This window comes from Phaenicophaeus curvirostris, chromosome 2 (assembly GCF_032191515.1).
Source record: "Phaenicophaeus curvirostris isolate KB17595 chromosome 2, BPBGC_Pcur_1.0, whole genome shotgun sequence".
Lineage (NCBI taxonomy): Eukaryota > Metazoa > Chordata > Aves > Cuculiformes > Cuculidae > Phaenicophaeus > Phaenicophaeus curvirostris.
The window spans coordinates 95,849,674-95,863,540 of NC_091393.1; the positions used below are offsets into that span (position 1 = coordinate 95,849,674).

The window sequence follows — 13,867 nt, forward strand, 5'->3', positions numbered from 1 at the left end:
GATGCCAGACTCGGATTTTCACCGGAAACTTTCCATGTTGACTGAGATTTTTAGAGGACTGAATGGGATTTGTGGATGGGAGGGGAGGAGGGGAAGGAGGAGAGCATACCAGAAAGGCCAACAGCAGCTCATCGGTGATGTGGGAGGGCACTGGGTATGGGCAGACGAGGGAGGAGCATCTCCAGGCAGCCCTTCCCTGGGCATGCTGGCTCTTCACTCCTTCTTAGTGAGTCCCTCCCTTGTTTTCCCTTCAGAACTAGCTAAATAAATACAAATAGGCTTTAGCTCCAACCTACTGGGAAACAGGGAAAATTTTGCAAGATGGGAAAAGTGTTTTCTCCCAGCTAGTGGGAAGACCCACCTAGAAAGACCAGATGTGAGCCCTGTGCAGAGATGAGGCTAGGGGAGGGTTTGGGCCAAGGGAGCTTGTGGGTCCTACCTTGATGGAAAGCCATCAGCCTGCACCAAGAGCATAAGCTAGATCTGAGCTTGCTGCCACCTTGAGCTGGTCACTGCAGCTGCATGGTGTCCCATGGGACTGGCGGCAGGATGCTCCCCCAAGTCCAGTCTGTTTATTTGGAGGCAGGATGCATCCCACAGTGATTTGAGAAGTATGGTATGGGCCAGGAGTGGAAGTGGGGTTAAGGACTTTGGAGAAAAGCAAGCACAGGAGGTGGCTAAAGGTAGAGCTGGTGCACCTTAGGCCAAGCGAATGTAGGGCGTAGCCAACTCTCATACAAGCAGTACATCCCTGATCCCACCTCCCTGCTTTCTATTTTTGCACTTGATATGCTCGCTACATTGGCAGGGTTGGCTTGCATGAGATTCAATAGCACTCTAATGCTTTAAAGCAACTTTTCTGAATGCATGACATGAATCCATTGGTGGGGTCCCATAGTAAAGTTTGAAGTCAGAAGCTATTTTAAATACCAAATTGCAGAACTGGACATGGCTTTCATTAGTGCTTTACATCAAGTTTGTCAGATAATTAATGTTTTTTCACCACTACTTTTTGCATAGTATTTTATTTGTTCACTCGTCAATATTGTCTTGTGACACCCCCAGCCCTATACACAGTCCCTGGCACTGGTGCTGCCGGTGAAAGAGGTAGGGAGAGGAGAGCTTTCAGGATACCTTCCCGATCCTCCTGATGGATGGACTCATTATGTTTGTAGAATATTCCAATATTACATGTCTGGAGTGGGTGGTTAGCAGCCCACGTAATCTCTTCCCTCCCTACCTCCATTTAGTGTTATAAATGATGTATGGCAGTCCTGAACTGTCTTCAGTTCGGAGGAGGAGAAAGCAAGAAAAGTTGCCAAACATGACTTCATAAGGTTTGACTTTAAATTGAACAAAGTTTCTTGAGTGTCTCAAATTTTTAGGTTTTTTTCTTTGCAAATAAAGGGAGTACAGAAAGCATGGATTGCTAATGACTGGTAGTTATGGGTCATTAAGCTCACTAACTGTCTTCAGGATCAGAACTTTCTAATAATGGCAGTAAGCACTCTTTTAACATTTATTTCTCATTTTAGGAATGGGGAGATGTGATTACCATTCAAAAGTCTGCAGTTATTTTTTCTGTTCGTAATTATCGTGGGAGCTTGCTATTTTTAAGGATGTTTTGAAAACATTTGAAAGTATTTGGTGAAATAATTTCTAGGGTGTTTTTTTCTTTAACTTGCTCCCTTGAAAAGCTCTGGAAAACAAATACACAGGAAAAAAAATAAAAACATGTTAAAATAAGGAATAAAGCAGTTACTGAAGTGTAATAATCCTGGTTTATAGCACACTTTCCATTTAAATTGTTTTTATTAGAGATAAACCTGTTAAGCGTTGAGGAATTAAGTGCTGAATAGAGACAGTTGTTTCACTGCTGTATAAATTAAGGATCCCAGAATGCAGAAAAGAGTATGGTTGGTTTTACAAGTGAATTATATGCCAGTTTGAAGGGCTCTGGTTATTTTGGCATCTGTTATAAAAAAATGATGATTTGATTGTTGTTGAGAGGGACGCTATTTTTTTCAGAGGAGCAAGAGAGATTTTAGCTCTGGGTTTTGTGGGTACTGTTGGCTTTCTTACGCCTGGTTTGCTAGAAAGAGCTCAAGGAGAAAATGAGGTAGAGGGATTTTGAGGAATTTCTTGGTGCTAGTGATACACAGACTTCTGGCATGCAGCGCTTCGAAACAGTATTGAGGCAGAACTGCCTGCAACTCCAAGTATCAAAAGTCAGTAATTGTGTGAAACTCTTCTTATTTGGGAGGGCGTGGGGGAGAGACAAATTCAATATATTACTTAGGCTCAGCACCTCCTTTCAGACAGCTAGTCCTGGAAAATTTCGTTCAAAGACTGCGAACTGAAAGTCCCCACAATTGCTCTGTTGATTCTTGAGCAAAGGTGACTTTGGAAATTTGTGACAGTGGAGGAAGGTCTTGTTTTATTCACTCAAGACAAGCGAAGCACAAGGGGAAGGGAGAAAGAATAGATCTGTGCAGAAAATGTCACTTGAGCTGTAACCTGAGCCTTAGCAAACTATGCCTTTCGGATGGTTTGGTGACCCTCCGAAAATCCTTGCTCTCTGGCTGCTATTATTGTAGCCAATTTCCAACTAAAATAAGTCTTTTGTCATCACCAGCCATGCCGCCTCTCGCTGAGAAGAAACAAAACTTGTGCGTGACAGCAAGGGCAGCCAAGCTGAAGGTCAGAGTGCAGAGGCAGATTGCTGCATCCCCAGGGCTGGGGCTGGATCTCACCCGTGGGACTAGGGATGCACCGACTGGGGAGACTGTCAGTGACCTCTGGAGACAGACCCTGGGCAAGAAGCCTAAGGGAAAACATCCTAGTAAAATGCAAATTGGAGAAAGGAGGGTTTCCTCCTCCTCTCTAGGGTTATGCAGGTGGAATAGCTGTTTTCTTCTTGCTTTTTGGGACACAACGGAAAGTACTATCTCGTGTATACAAAAGGCCAAGGAGAAATTAGCTTGAAAAAGACAATAAATACCTAAAATTTCTGTGTTTCCCTAACTATTCAAATGTTTTCTCCAGGTCCAATCCTCCCCCTTGTTAAAAACAAAAAGAAAAAACAAAAGCAAAAAAAAAAGCAACTCAAAGCATTGTTTTGCAGAGTTTCTCTCTCTCCTTGGGCTGAGATGGGTACAACTTGCGCACAGTGGGATCTTACGTTGTTTGTGCCACTAGTCATTCTGCTTTTCAGGGGAAAGTAGAACCAAAACAAAAAGAAAACCTTCCATACTGGAGCAAAGGTACCTGTGCGTAGAGCACTGGTATGGGCTAAAATACTTAATGCGTCTCTGCTGCCTCTGCAGGTCTTTACTCACACAAATGAGGTTACACAGCCATCTTCATCATTAACTTAGGGTTTGTGCTGAGTTTATTTTGACAACACTCCATCTGAGTAGCACTTCATACCTAAACATCTCTTTTAGGTTCTGATTCTTCTGAACTTTTAAAAATTTGAGTGATTTGGGGGTTCTTTGTCTTTGACAGTTGAATGTGAACATATGGGAAGAGAGGCAGTGAGATTTTTTGTCTTGGCTTTTCTTCTCCATAATTTTTACTGGTGTTATATCAGTCTGGCTCTTTGGAAATTCAAAGAGTGATCAAAAGATCTTGGCCCTTCTATCAAGGAGAAAACAGAGAGTATGAAGAAATTATCCCCATGTCCACATATTTCTGCAGCAACAGCTAATTTGCAATTTCGCTTGCAAAGATTTCTCAAATGAGGTTTACAAATGTAACAGCGCTGCACTATGCTCTCTCAAGGCAAGCCACATTAATAGTTTTAATCTGATACATTCTTATGAATTCCAAGTTTGGGATAAAGGAAGAAACTTGGAAGTGAATACTTTCTTCTTTTTTTTTAATGCATAGTGTTTTGGAGTCTACTATAATGCAAAGTAAAGCATTCTGTTACAAAGGCAGGGAGGATGGGACAGAAGGTTAAAGGGCATCCTGGAAACAAACAGCTGGACCAGTTTATTTAAACAGATACAAGGATGGGGAGCTGACCTCCGTTTGACTTCTAGTGGGAGGAGCGAGAATGTCATTTTATTACTTTGCCCAGAAGGAAAATGTTCTTGCATCTGAATTCCCCCGAAGACATCCGAACACTGGGCTGTTTGGCAGAATTTCTACTTATAGAAAACATTTATATGAATGTGTAAGAAGATAACTGTTAAGTACTTGTGTGTAAAATGTTCTTAAAGCAGACATCCCAAGCGGTAGCATGGGGCAAACAGGTGAGAGTATGTTTTACTGTAGGCATGCCTTGTGAATAATTATTGGGAAATTCTAGCTATATAGTGTATTATTCAAGCTATGTTGTTTATTTTTCTAGCTGTATAGTTTATTATTATGAGACCACCCTTCTTAGTAAAGGTGCTTGTAGTTTGGAGGAGAAGGATGTGAAGTTGGGGTGCGTATGCTTAAATGTTGCTCAGGGTTTCTTTGGGATAAAAGCTTTTGGCAAATGAAGGTTTCAGTGACCAGTCAATCTCATGGTTACCAAACCCCCTCCTTCCTGATGCAGTTAACAGGTCCTGGCAGTGGGACAGGAGAAGGATGGAATAAACACAGCAAGAGCTTGCGAGATTTGCAGAAAGAAATGGCTGGGGCACTGGGGTTTTGTGGTGTTGCTTTACTTAGGAGAGTTACTGTGAAAATTGCTTTCTGCAAATGCAGATTACAGATATTAAACAATTTTCTAATTGGTCATGGAGCTAAGGCAGCTAATGGGGGAAAAAAAGCCAGTTTTTTTTTTAATTGCTTATTTCGCATGGTGTTTGTGCTACACCTGTGCTTATAATGAGAAAGGAAAATTAGTCTAACCTTCTGCTCACATGATTCTAATTTTCATGGTTTGTACAAGATAATGATAAACGGATTTGCAACACTGTTTGCTGTAGTTGAGGATTTTTCTATTGGAAATGTGTAGAAAAATTGATCCAATACTGTTGCTGACAAAACATGACCTAGTTTGAGTGTGCAGTTTTCTGATTGGCACCTGGAATTGATGCTTTTGAGCCCATTTTGTTGAGATAGGTTTGATACAGACTCAACAACTTGATTATTTTTTGCAGGAGTTCGGGTAACAGGAGTCAGTTGAGAAAAGGAGATAGAAGGAATCACTGTACTGGTCTTTGATGAGGGCAAACCAAGCAGCGCGGGGCGATGGTTTGCACTGTGTAGGGGAATGAGTGGGCAGAGTTGATTCCTGAAGAAAGGTCCTGGTGGCTTTATCTCTGTGGTGGAGAGCTCCTCCTAAGCCATCCCAAGCAAAGGCAACAAAACCAAGCACTATGTAGCCCTTTGTGGACTTTCCTATTGTGTTTCATAAGCCTGGTGTGGTTTTACACATGCTCACACTTCTTCATTTACTAGTAAATATTGAGGCATACATGGGTTTATTATTTTTCTCTCTTGTAAAGAATGTAAAGCCTGGTTATGAGGCTTTGCCTTGATTCAGGCTTAATAGAGATGTTTTCCAAATGTTTTTCAAATAAGATTTCTGATGAGTAAAGCTGCAAGAGAAGTTCTAACGCTCTTCAGACAGGTTCCCAGCCATGGTTCCAGGCTTCCTGATTTCAGCGCTTTGAGGAGACTGGGGCACTTGTGATCCCTCTCCTTCTTCTGTTTAGCTCCAAATCACTTTGAATATTCCTTTCCCAAATGTGCATAGCAAGACCAACTGAGACAAAGAGTAAAAAAACCGCAAGGAGTATGGTTGCAGATGGCTATTTTTAAAAATGACTGTATGGGGTTTTTTTTTATTTCCAAAGATCTGCTTTCTATTGTTCAGGGGGAATTTTCAGTAGTCCAGTAATTACAGTTTAACAAGATGTTTGCTGTAAATGGTCAGGCCTAGCTGGAGAAAACAGGATTATAAATTCAATTACTGTAAAGCTATGACCTCGCCTTGACCCCTCAGACTTTGCATAAAGAGAGAGGGGGGGAAAAAGCCCACCAAGAAATGGCTAGGAGGAATGCACAGCTCTGAAGTCCCCAGCAGTGTGACTTAGCAGTGATAAAACTCCAGACGTTCCCTCACTTGATGGGGTTCTGCCATCACAGTTCATTATCTTAATAGTGGGTATTAAAAGGGAATTAGGTTTGCAAGAGGTAGGGGCAGGTTTTGAAAAAAAAAAAATGGAAAAAGAAGTCAGAGGACATAAGGCAGAAATGGCACTAATGAGGAGGAGGTAGCAGATGCCCTCATGAGTATCTCTCAGGCTTCACCCATTTTTTTCCTGCCTCATTCTGAATTGAGAAGAGCGTTGCCGGTATTGTTTCCTGAAAACTCGGCTAATTCCCCCATGAAAAGATGAAATGGAAGTGTCCGACTGTGGTAAAAAGGAGGCAAACATAAATCAGCTCGGAAGCCCCAAGCTCGTGCTCTGAAAGGTCATCAGGGTTAGAGGTTTTGCAGTATTTGCATCCCCATGCAGCCCGACGGAGAGCGCCGCAGTGGGGTGAGAGGGCTTGGGGACGGGTTCAAGTCATTGCCTTCGATAACTGTTTGCTTTCCTCTTTTTTCTTGTAGGTTTATTAATGCTAGAAGAAGAATAGTTCAGCCCATGATAGACCAGTCCAATCGAGCAGGCAAGTCCTCAGTAGTAACTGTATTCAAGTCACGCAGGCAAAAACCATCCTCAAGCCATTCACCAGGAGGTCCATTACCTGGTAAATAAATGAGAAATGAATGCTGGGAGTGATTGACAATTAAAATAAAACCAGCTTTGTTTCATTAAAACCCTAATAATTTTAACACAATTACAACTTTTTGGGAAAAAGGCATCGACAGTTCAAAAAAAAGAAACTCAAATAATCGGCTCCGTGGCTGGACTTTCCATACAAGTTCAGAATTAAAGTTATTTTTATTTTTGTAGTAGTTGTTTTGGGTTTTTCTTCCCAGCGATTTCTGCTCCTGTGACCAGTCCCTGGTGCATGGCTTGGTGTGGAATTGCTGTAAACTTTATTACCTGTCAAAAGGGCAAAGGGGTCAGAATCACTTGTGGGACTCAGTAAAGTTCAAAGACATTCAATGAGGTAGAGCTTTATGTGCTTTAATAACCCAAGGCAGCTTACTTCTGAAGCCAGCTTTTAATGTACAGTTAAAACTTTGAGTTCAGGTAGTGGTATTTGTATAGGGTGCTTTTGTTCCTTGTCTCTTCTTTTTAGCAGCTGTCTTTTGGGATTCCTGAGTCTTTGGGGTTTATTTTGGAAGGATTTATTTTTTATTTTAGTTTATCAGAAAGTCTTAAGTTTTCACATGTTGGTTATGTCTGGGACCTTGGCTCACAACTCTGTGTGGGTATTTACCTTCGAGAAATAGCCTGTTACTCCCGGTCGGTTAAGTCTTGCTGCCAAACTATCCAAATTCGTTGTTGTCCAAGATGCCTTTGGGCCACGCTTCCTCTCAAGTACATTCAATTATTTTGCCATTAGAGGTAAATATCTGGCACGGACGTGTTTAGGTCCTGCTCTTAGAAAGGCAAAAGGGCGTAATTTAACACACTGCAATTTCAGTGTGACTGTTCCAGCCATAAAATTCGGCTCCTATACAGATCTTTGCATTGACGTCAGCAGCAGCAGCAGCAGCAACAGCTGTAGCCGGGGCTCCTCACGTCTCGAGATTTTGGATTGCTAACTTCATTTTCCAAATTCTCAGTGAGAAATTAAGCCAAAACTAAGCAGGCTTGTTAGCCAGGCCACTAAATTAAAACAGTAGACAGTTTTCCTTCTTTTTAGAGTCGGCATTGATAGCTGTCTCATGCAGTCTGTGGGTGGGGGGTTTGTGTCTTGATGCCGTGCAAAGAGGTGACCCTTTTGGCTCTTTCTAAAAAGTAATGTTCTGCGCTTTTCCAGTAAGTCAAGGAACACCCTATAACCCTGATGGGCAGCCGATGGGAGGTTTTGTGATGGATGGCCAGCAGCACATGGGCATCCGAGCGCCAGGTAAGACCCCGGGAGAGCGTCACCCACTGATGGGTGAGCTTGGTCACACCAGCACAAGGTAACTACACCTCTGCCCTCTGCCATTGTCTCAGCTGCCTGCCTTGTCTTGCTTGTCTTCTGCCTGCCTTCAACATCACTAAGAGGAACCAGGCATCTTCTCACTTAAGCGATCCTGGACCCTCTGCTGTGCTGTGTTTTGGAAAGGGGCTTTTGGCACTATCTGTTGACTTTGCTCATTCTCTGGCATCTTCTTGGATTTTTTTTTCCCTCTAGGACCTATGAGTGGAATGGGCATGAATATGGGCATGGAGGGGCAGTGGCACTACATGTAACCTTCACCTAGGTAACCAATGGCAAAGCCAGGGGGAAGTAAGTACAAATGGGGTCTTTGTTCTCATTTTGTCCGAGGGATATTTGTCTCCTTGCATTTCCCTATGTTCTCCCTGCCCATAGCGTCATGCTTGTTCCTTCCTTTCCATCCATCCAACCTACGCCTGGGCTCCTTCGGGTTTCTTTCCCTCTGGTTCAGCTCAAGCTTTCCAAGCTCCCAAACCCCCTGTGTGCGTGCACGCCGTACATTGACGCCACCGTACATCGACGCCGCCATACATTGATGCTATTATCCATCCCCAAGCACATGACAAAACAAGAAGCAGCCGGGGAGGTGGGGGAGCCCGTCGTCTTGGCAACAGACTGATTTGCAAAATGTAAGCGGTCTGCAGCAGCGCAGGGAGAGGAAAGAGCATGTCCCCAAAGTGTCATAAATCTGTCTAACCGCAGTTGATGCATGAGTTACATTTCTCCCACTAACCTGCAAGACACCAAAAAGCCAAACAGAGACTTGTCGTAGGTAAAAAAAAAATAAACAGCAGCTTCACTTAGTTGTGTTTTGGAAGGCGATGGACAAAACTTTGATTTTTTTTTTTTTCTTTTTTTTTTTTCAAGTTTATTTCTCTTTGTCTGTCCATCATAATGGGATTACGTGTGGCAAAGGAAAAAGAGAGAATACAAAATAGAGGTGTGCGCAGCAGGCTATGGAGCTTAGCCCAGGCTAATTGACTATATCCAAATTAAGTATGCCATCACTTGCAGTGTGACAAATGGATTTGACTTATTCAGTATACAAAAATAGAGATCATTAATGCAATCTTCAGTGGCAGGCCTCGTGAAGAAAGCCTAGAAAAACTGTCCCAGGTTTTTTTTTCCCTCTTGTCTTTTTGTAGGGGAAAATACATTATACAAATTTTTGTGGTTTGTTTTTTTGGTTTTTTTTCTTAGGGACTAAAGCAGTTTGAAACACCAAGGCACCGGTACCATGTTTAAATGGTGCCTGATTCTGTTCTTTTCGCTTTCTTTCTGAAGTTGAAAGCAATTATTTCAGCATCTTTGTTGTGCCCCCGGCCTATATTAACATAGGGCTTGAAGTTACCCAGGCCAAGTGTGTTTCGTAGTCGTCTTCTCTGGGCACAAGTCAAAACAAAGTTTTAACAATTAGCTGTGAAAACATCCTTCTGAGCTTGGGAATGCAACAGCCTTATTACCTCATCATGGAAATTTCTAGCTTAGTTAATTTAAATATTGTTTCTTAGTTTCTGGGTCAATTAAATTTAAATGATGTATTTTATGCTTCGTGACCAATTAAATTAATAGGTTATTACAAAAAATATTATCATCTTTTTTGATTAAAGAGCTGTGAGTACAGTATATTTTATAAGCAATTTTCATTAGTTCAAAACTGTTCCTTTAGGCTAGATTAAGCAGCTATTCATTGCTAGAGCCTTGAGACCTGATTCCAAGGTGTTCGGCGCATTCACAGCGCACTCTTACTTAGAACTAAAGCCAATTGAACCTACTTAGCAATAGCGTATGCCTTTCACCCTTGATGATTATGGAGCTTATAGCTCTCCGAAACAATACACCTGTCAGTTCCCATCAGTTACAGCAAACCAAGCAGAAGGCAGAGGCCCACAGAAAGCAGGAGGTTTGATTGTTTTAGGTCCAATTTTTTCTTATTGTTCTCCCAAACACACTGAAAGGTTGGCTGAGTCGTGCGTCTGATTTTTTGGGACAGAAGTAAGCTGGGGGAAATAATTAATTAATAATTGTTATTGATTTTATATAATTTTTGTATGTGTTTAAAAATACAGGTTTGATTTAACAGTCATCCTTAGTAATCCTATGAATTTCGGCTTCATATGAGGGCTTCGTTCAGCGATGTATGCGTTTGCTGTATAGCATCTGCTTGAATGGCACAAATGCTTGGGACAGATTCCAAGTGATCAGGCTCAAGAGCTAAATAAATAATTGTTGATAAATCTTGACACTGATTTAACCCATCTCTCCTCCCAAGCCTCTCATTAACTGCTACAGATTCCCCACTTTGTATTCCCAGCGTGCTTTTACAAGCGGAGGGATGAAAGCGGGTAGCTGGAGCAAGGCCATGAGGGATGGAGCCCACCTAAGAGTCCTCACAGGGCTTCCTCGGCTTGGTGGCACCACCCTGTCTGACGTCAGTCATCACCGGGCTGGTTCTGCCTTGGGCACGCTTCCAGATCAGAAACATCTCCATTGATGTTTTCCTACTCCGAAAAGCAGAAAGCGGCTTTATCTCCCAAAACTCTGTATTTGGAAGGGGGAGGATGTTCCTGTGGGATTTTTTGACCTGGGAATCATTCCCATTGCCTCCATTGGGAGTCCATACATAGACTCCAATCCCACAAAAGCAACTGCACTCGTGGGCCCATGACTCTGCATCCCACCTTGGGCTCAAGCCTGGCCTTCCCGTGCCCAAGTGGAGGAGCTTCATGGCCCAGTGTCAGTAGCTGATCCCTACCACTCACCACCACCTCTTTCTCTCCGCAGGGCTGCAAAGTATGCCAGGGGATTATGTGTCTCGGGGTAGTCCAATGGGTATCAATATGGGACAGCCAAGCTATACCCCACCCCAGATGCCCCCTCATCCTGCTCAGCTGCGTCATGGCCCCCCCATGCATACCTACATTCCTGGACACCCTCACCACCCAGCGATGATGATGCATGGAGGACCACCCCACCCTGGAATGCCCATGTCAGCATCAAGCCCCACAATGCTTCATACCGGTGAGCCGGCTGTGAGCGGACAAGTGATGGACATTCATGCTCAGTAGCTTAAGGGAAATACGCGTTGTCTGCAGCGACGGTAGATTTCAAACATTGTCTTTCTGCAATGATTATGGAGTTCTTGGCGTCAACTTTGGACCAAGGGACGTTCCGATTCGTCACAGGGACCCTGAAAAGCAGGAGAATACCAACTGAAGTCAACTTCTGGGGACATGCTAAATACCTATATAAGACATTAAGAAAACAAAGAGTGAAATATTGTAAAATGCTATTATACTGTTATCCATATTACGTTGTTTCTTATAGATTTTTTAAAAAAAATGTGAAATTTTTCCACACTATGTGTGTTGTTTCCATAGCTCTTCACTTCCTCCAGAAGCCTCCTTACATTAAAAAAAGAAGCCTTACACTTATCCTGCAAATGACAGAAAGGGCTTATTTGCGGGATTTTTAGAGCATTAAAATAACTATGTCAGGCAGAAGAATCTTTCTTCTATCCTAGGATTTCAGCCATGCACACTCTCTCTCTCTCTCTCTCTCTCCTTTCTCCTCCTCTCTCTCTGTCTGTCTTTCTTCCTTTTCTCTCCCCTTCTCCCTGTCTCTCTCCCTCTCTCTCTTTCTAGCCTGGGGCGTGAATTTGCATGTCTAATTCATTTACTCACCATATTTGAATTGGCCTGAACAGATGTAAATCGGGAAGGATGGGAAAAACTGCAGTCATCAACAATGATTAATCAGCTGTTGCAGGCAGTGTCTTAAGGAGACTGGTAGGAGGAAGCATGGAAACGGAAAGGCAGTGTATTTGAAGCCTAATTGTCACATCAGAGCATCCTTGTCCCCATGCAGCAACCACCACCTTGTACATCACTTCCTGTTTTATGCAGCTCAAAACATGGACTGAAGATTTATTTTTAATATGTTGACTTTCTTTCTGGGCAAGACATCGGTCATGTGTGCATTTTTTTTTCCATAGTCCCATCATGGAGCATTTATGTATACATTGTAAATAAATTTTGTGCAAAAAGGACTGGAAAAATGATCTGTATTATTGCAATTTTTTGTAAAAGTAGCAGTTTGGTATGAGTCGGCATGCATACAGATTTACTAAGTGGGATAAGCTAATTATACTTTTGTTGTGGTTAAACAAATGCTTGTTGATAGCCTTTTTCTATCAAGAAACCAAGGAGCTAATTATTATTAATAATAATCATTGCACACTGAGTCTTAGAGTTTCTGATTGAAACAGTTTGGATTGTATAATAACTCAAAGCCCAGTTGTAGTAGTTTGAGTGCAGTAATGAAATCTGAATCTAAAATAAAAACAAATTATTTTTTGTCATGGTGACTCCACTGCTTGCAAAATTTGTTTCCTGCCCCCTTTCAGTATTTGTAGCCATTCTATCCCCAGTTTGGAGCCAACCAGCTACAAAATTCAGCTAGCTCCAGAGGTGGACCTACCATTTGCTATTTAATTATTGTTTTCATATTTAAAGAATGTAAAAATAATGCTATGCTGCATAAGGAAACTTTCTCAGAACTTGTGCTGTAAATTGTCAGGATGGGAACAATTGCCTGTTAATAAATAGAACATTGTAGGGCGCTACTGGACAGAAATTTGTAAACAGTATTAACTTCTGCCTCAAATGACAGTTCTGATGCTCACGTTAAACAGTTTGAGCTGCTGACAGGCTACATTTCCTTCTGGAACTGAACATATTGAGGAAGGAGGATAACAAAACTCAGAAAACATTGCGCAGGCAGCGCATATTTCTCAGTAACTGATGTGCTGGTGCTCAGGGCTGCTGGACCTCAGTGGTGGAGGTCGGTGCAGGCCGTTCCTCTCCTCATGAACCAATTTCATTGCACGACTGTACATTCTGCACCAAGCAGCCTGACAAGGCTCTGTCACCTTAGCATTTTCTTTAAGGAAAATCGCAGCCATATATTAAAAAAACTCGAGTTTCCCGAGGGTAAGAAAATTATACAAGTATCCTAATGAAGGCCAAAGCATGCAGCAGCCCCCTCAGCCACATCCCATTCTGTGTATCAGAACCCGTGTGTCTGTCCCAGTGTGCGGGGTGGGGGGCAGGCAGCGCACACCTTCCTAAATCAACCAAGCCACTAAAGTGTGTCTTCTCCCCTCTCCCCGTGCAGCTTGGATCTCTTCCTCTTCTTTTTTTGTTTGTTTGGTTGGTTTTTCTTTTTTTTTTTTTTCCTTTTGTAACTGAGTTTTCTTCCCCCCCCTTCCTTTTTTATATTTTTTAAGGAGCCGCCAAAGGGGCTGCGCATCCCCAGCTCCCGCTTTGTGAGCCTGGAATAATGACACTTTTCTGCCAAGACGTGAATGAACAGGATTCAGTCTTTGCTGCTGCCTTTTTTTTTTTTTTTTTTTTTTTTTGGTGTGTGTGCGTTTTGTTGTGGTTTTTGTCGCTTTTTTTTTTTTTTTTAATGTTTCTTGAAAGACAAAAACAAACCGCCCTCTTGCTTGCGAGGGCACACGCGTCCCTTCCTTCCTCCCCGCAGCCGCGGAGAAGTGGGGCACAGACCTTCCTCCATCGGACCTTTTCTTTGGGGGGAGGGCACAGATTTCAAATTAAACCCACTCCCAAGACATTTAATCAGCTGTAATTATAACACGTTCAAAATGCGGAATATGCCTCGACAGTATTTTTATTGTTATTGTTCATCGCGTGATGTTAGACAGCTTCAGAGGCACAGGAAAGAGAAGTAAACGGGTTACAAATAGGGAATTATCCCTCGTTTAGCATTAAAATTCATTTAGATAAAATTGCCA

General features: G+C 42.5%; 1 protein-coding gene across 4 annotated transcripts in view; it reads left to right on the forward strand.

The window, feature by feature from the left end:
* The window catches only part of MEIS1 (Meis homeobox 1), a 108,615-nt gene extending 96,203 nt beyond the window's left edge, over positions 1–12,412 (forward strand). For 2 of the 4 annotated variants that reach the window (XM_069850107.1, XM_069850106.1), the window contains exons 10-13: positions 6,560–6,622; positions 7,889–7,974; positions 8,248–8,343; positions 10,837–10,976. In XM_069850107.1, the coding sequence (XP_069706208.1) occupies positions 6,560–6,622; positions 7,889–7,974; positions 8,248–8,306 (208 nt within the window). In that variant the 3' untranslated portion in view covers positions 8,307–8,343; positions 10,837–10,976. Of the gene's footprint in view, positions 1–6,559; positions 6,623–7,888; positions 7,975–8,247; positions 8,344–10,836 lie in introns of all 4 variants that reach the window. The other 2 variants (XM_069850105.1, XM_069850104.1) reach the window with 1 other exon arrangement.
* Positions 12,413–13,867: the final 1,455 nt, after the last annotated feature.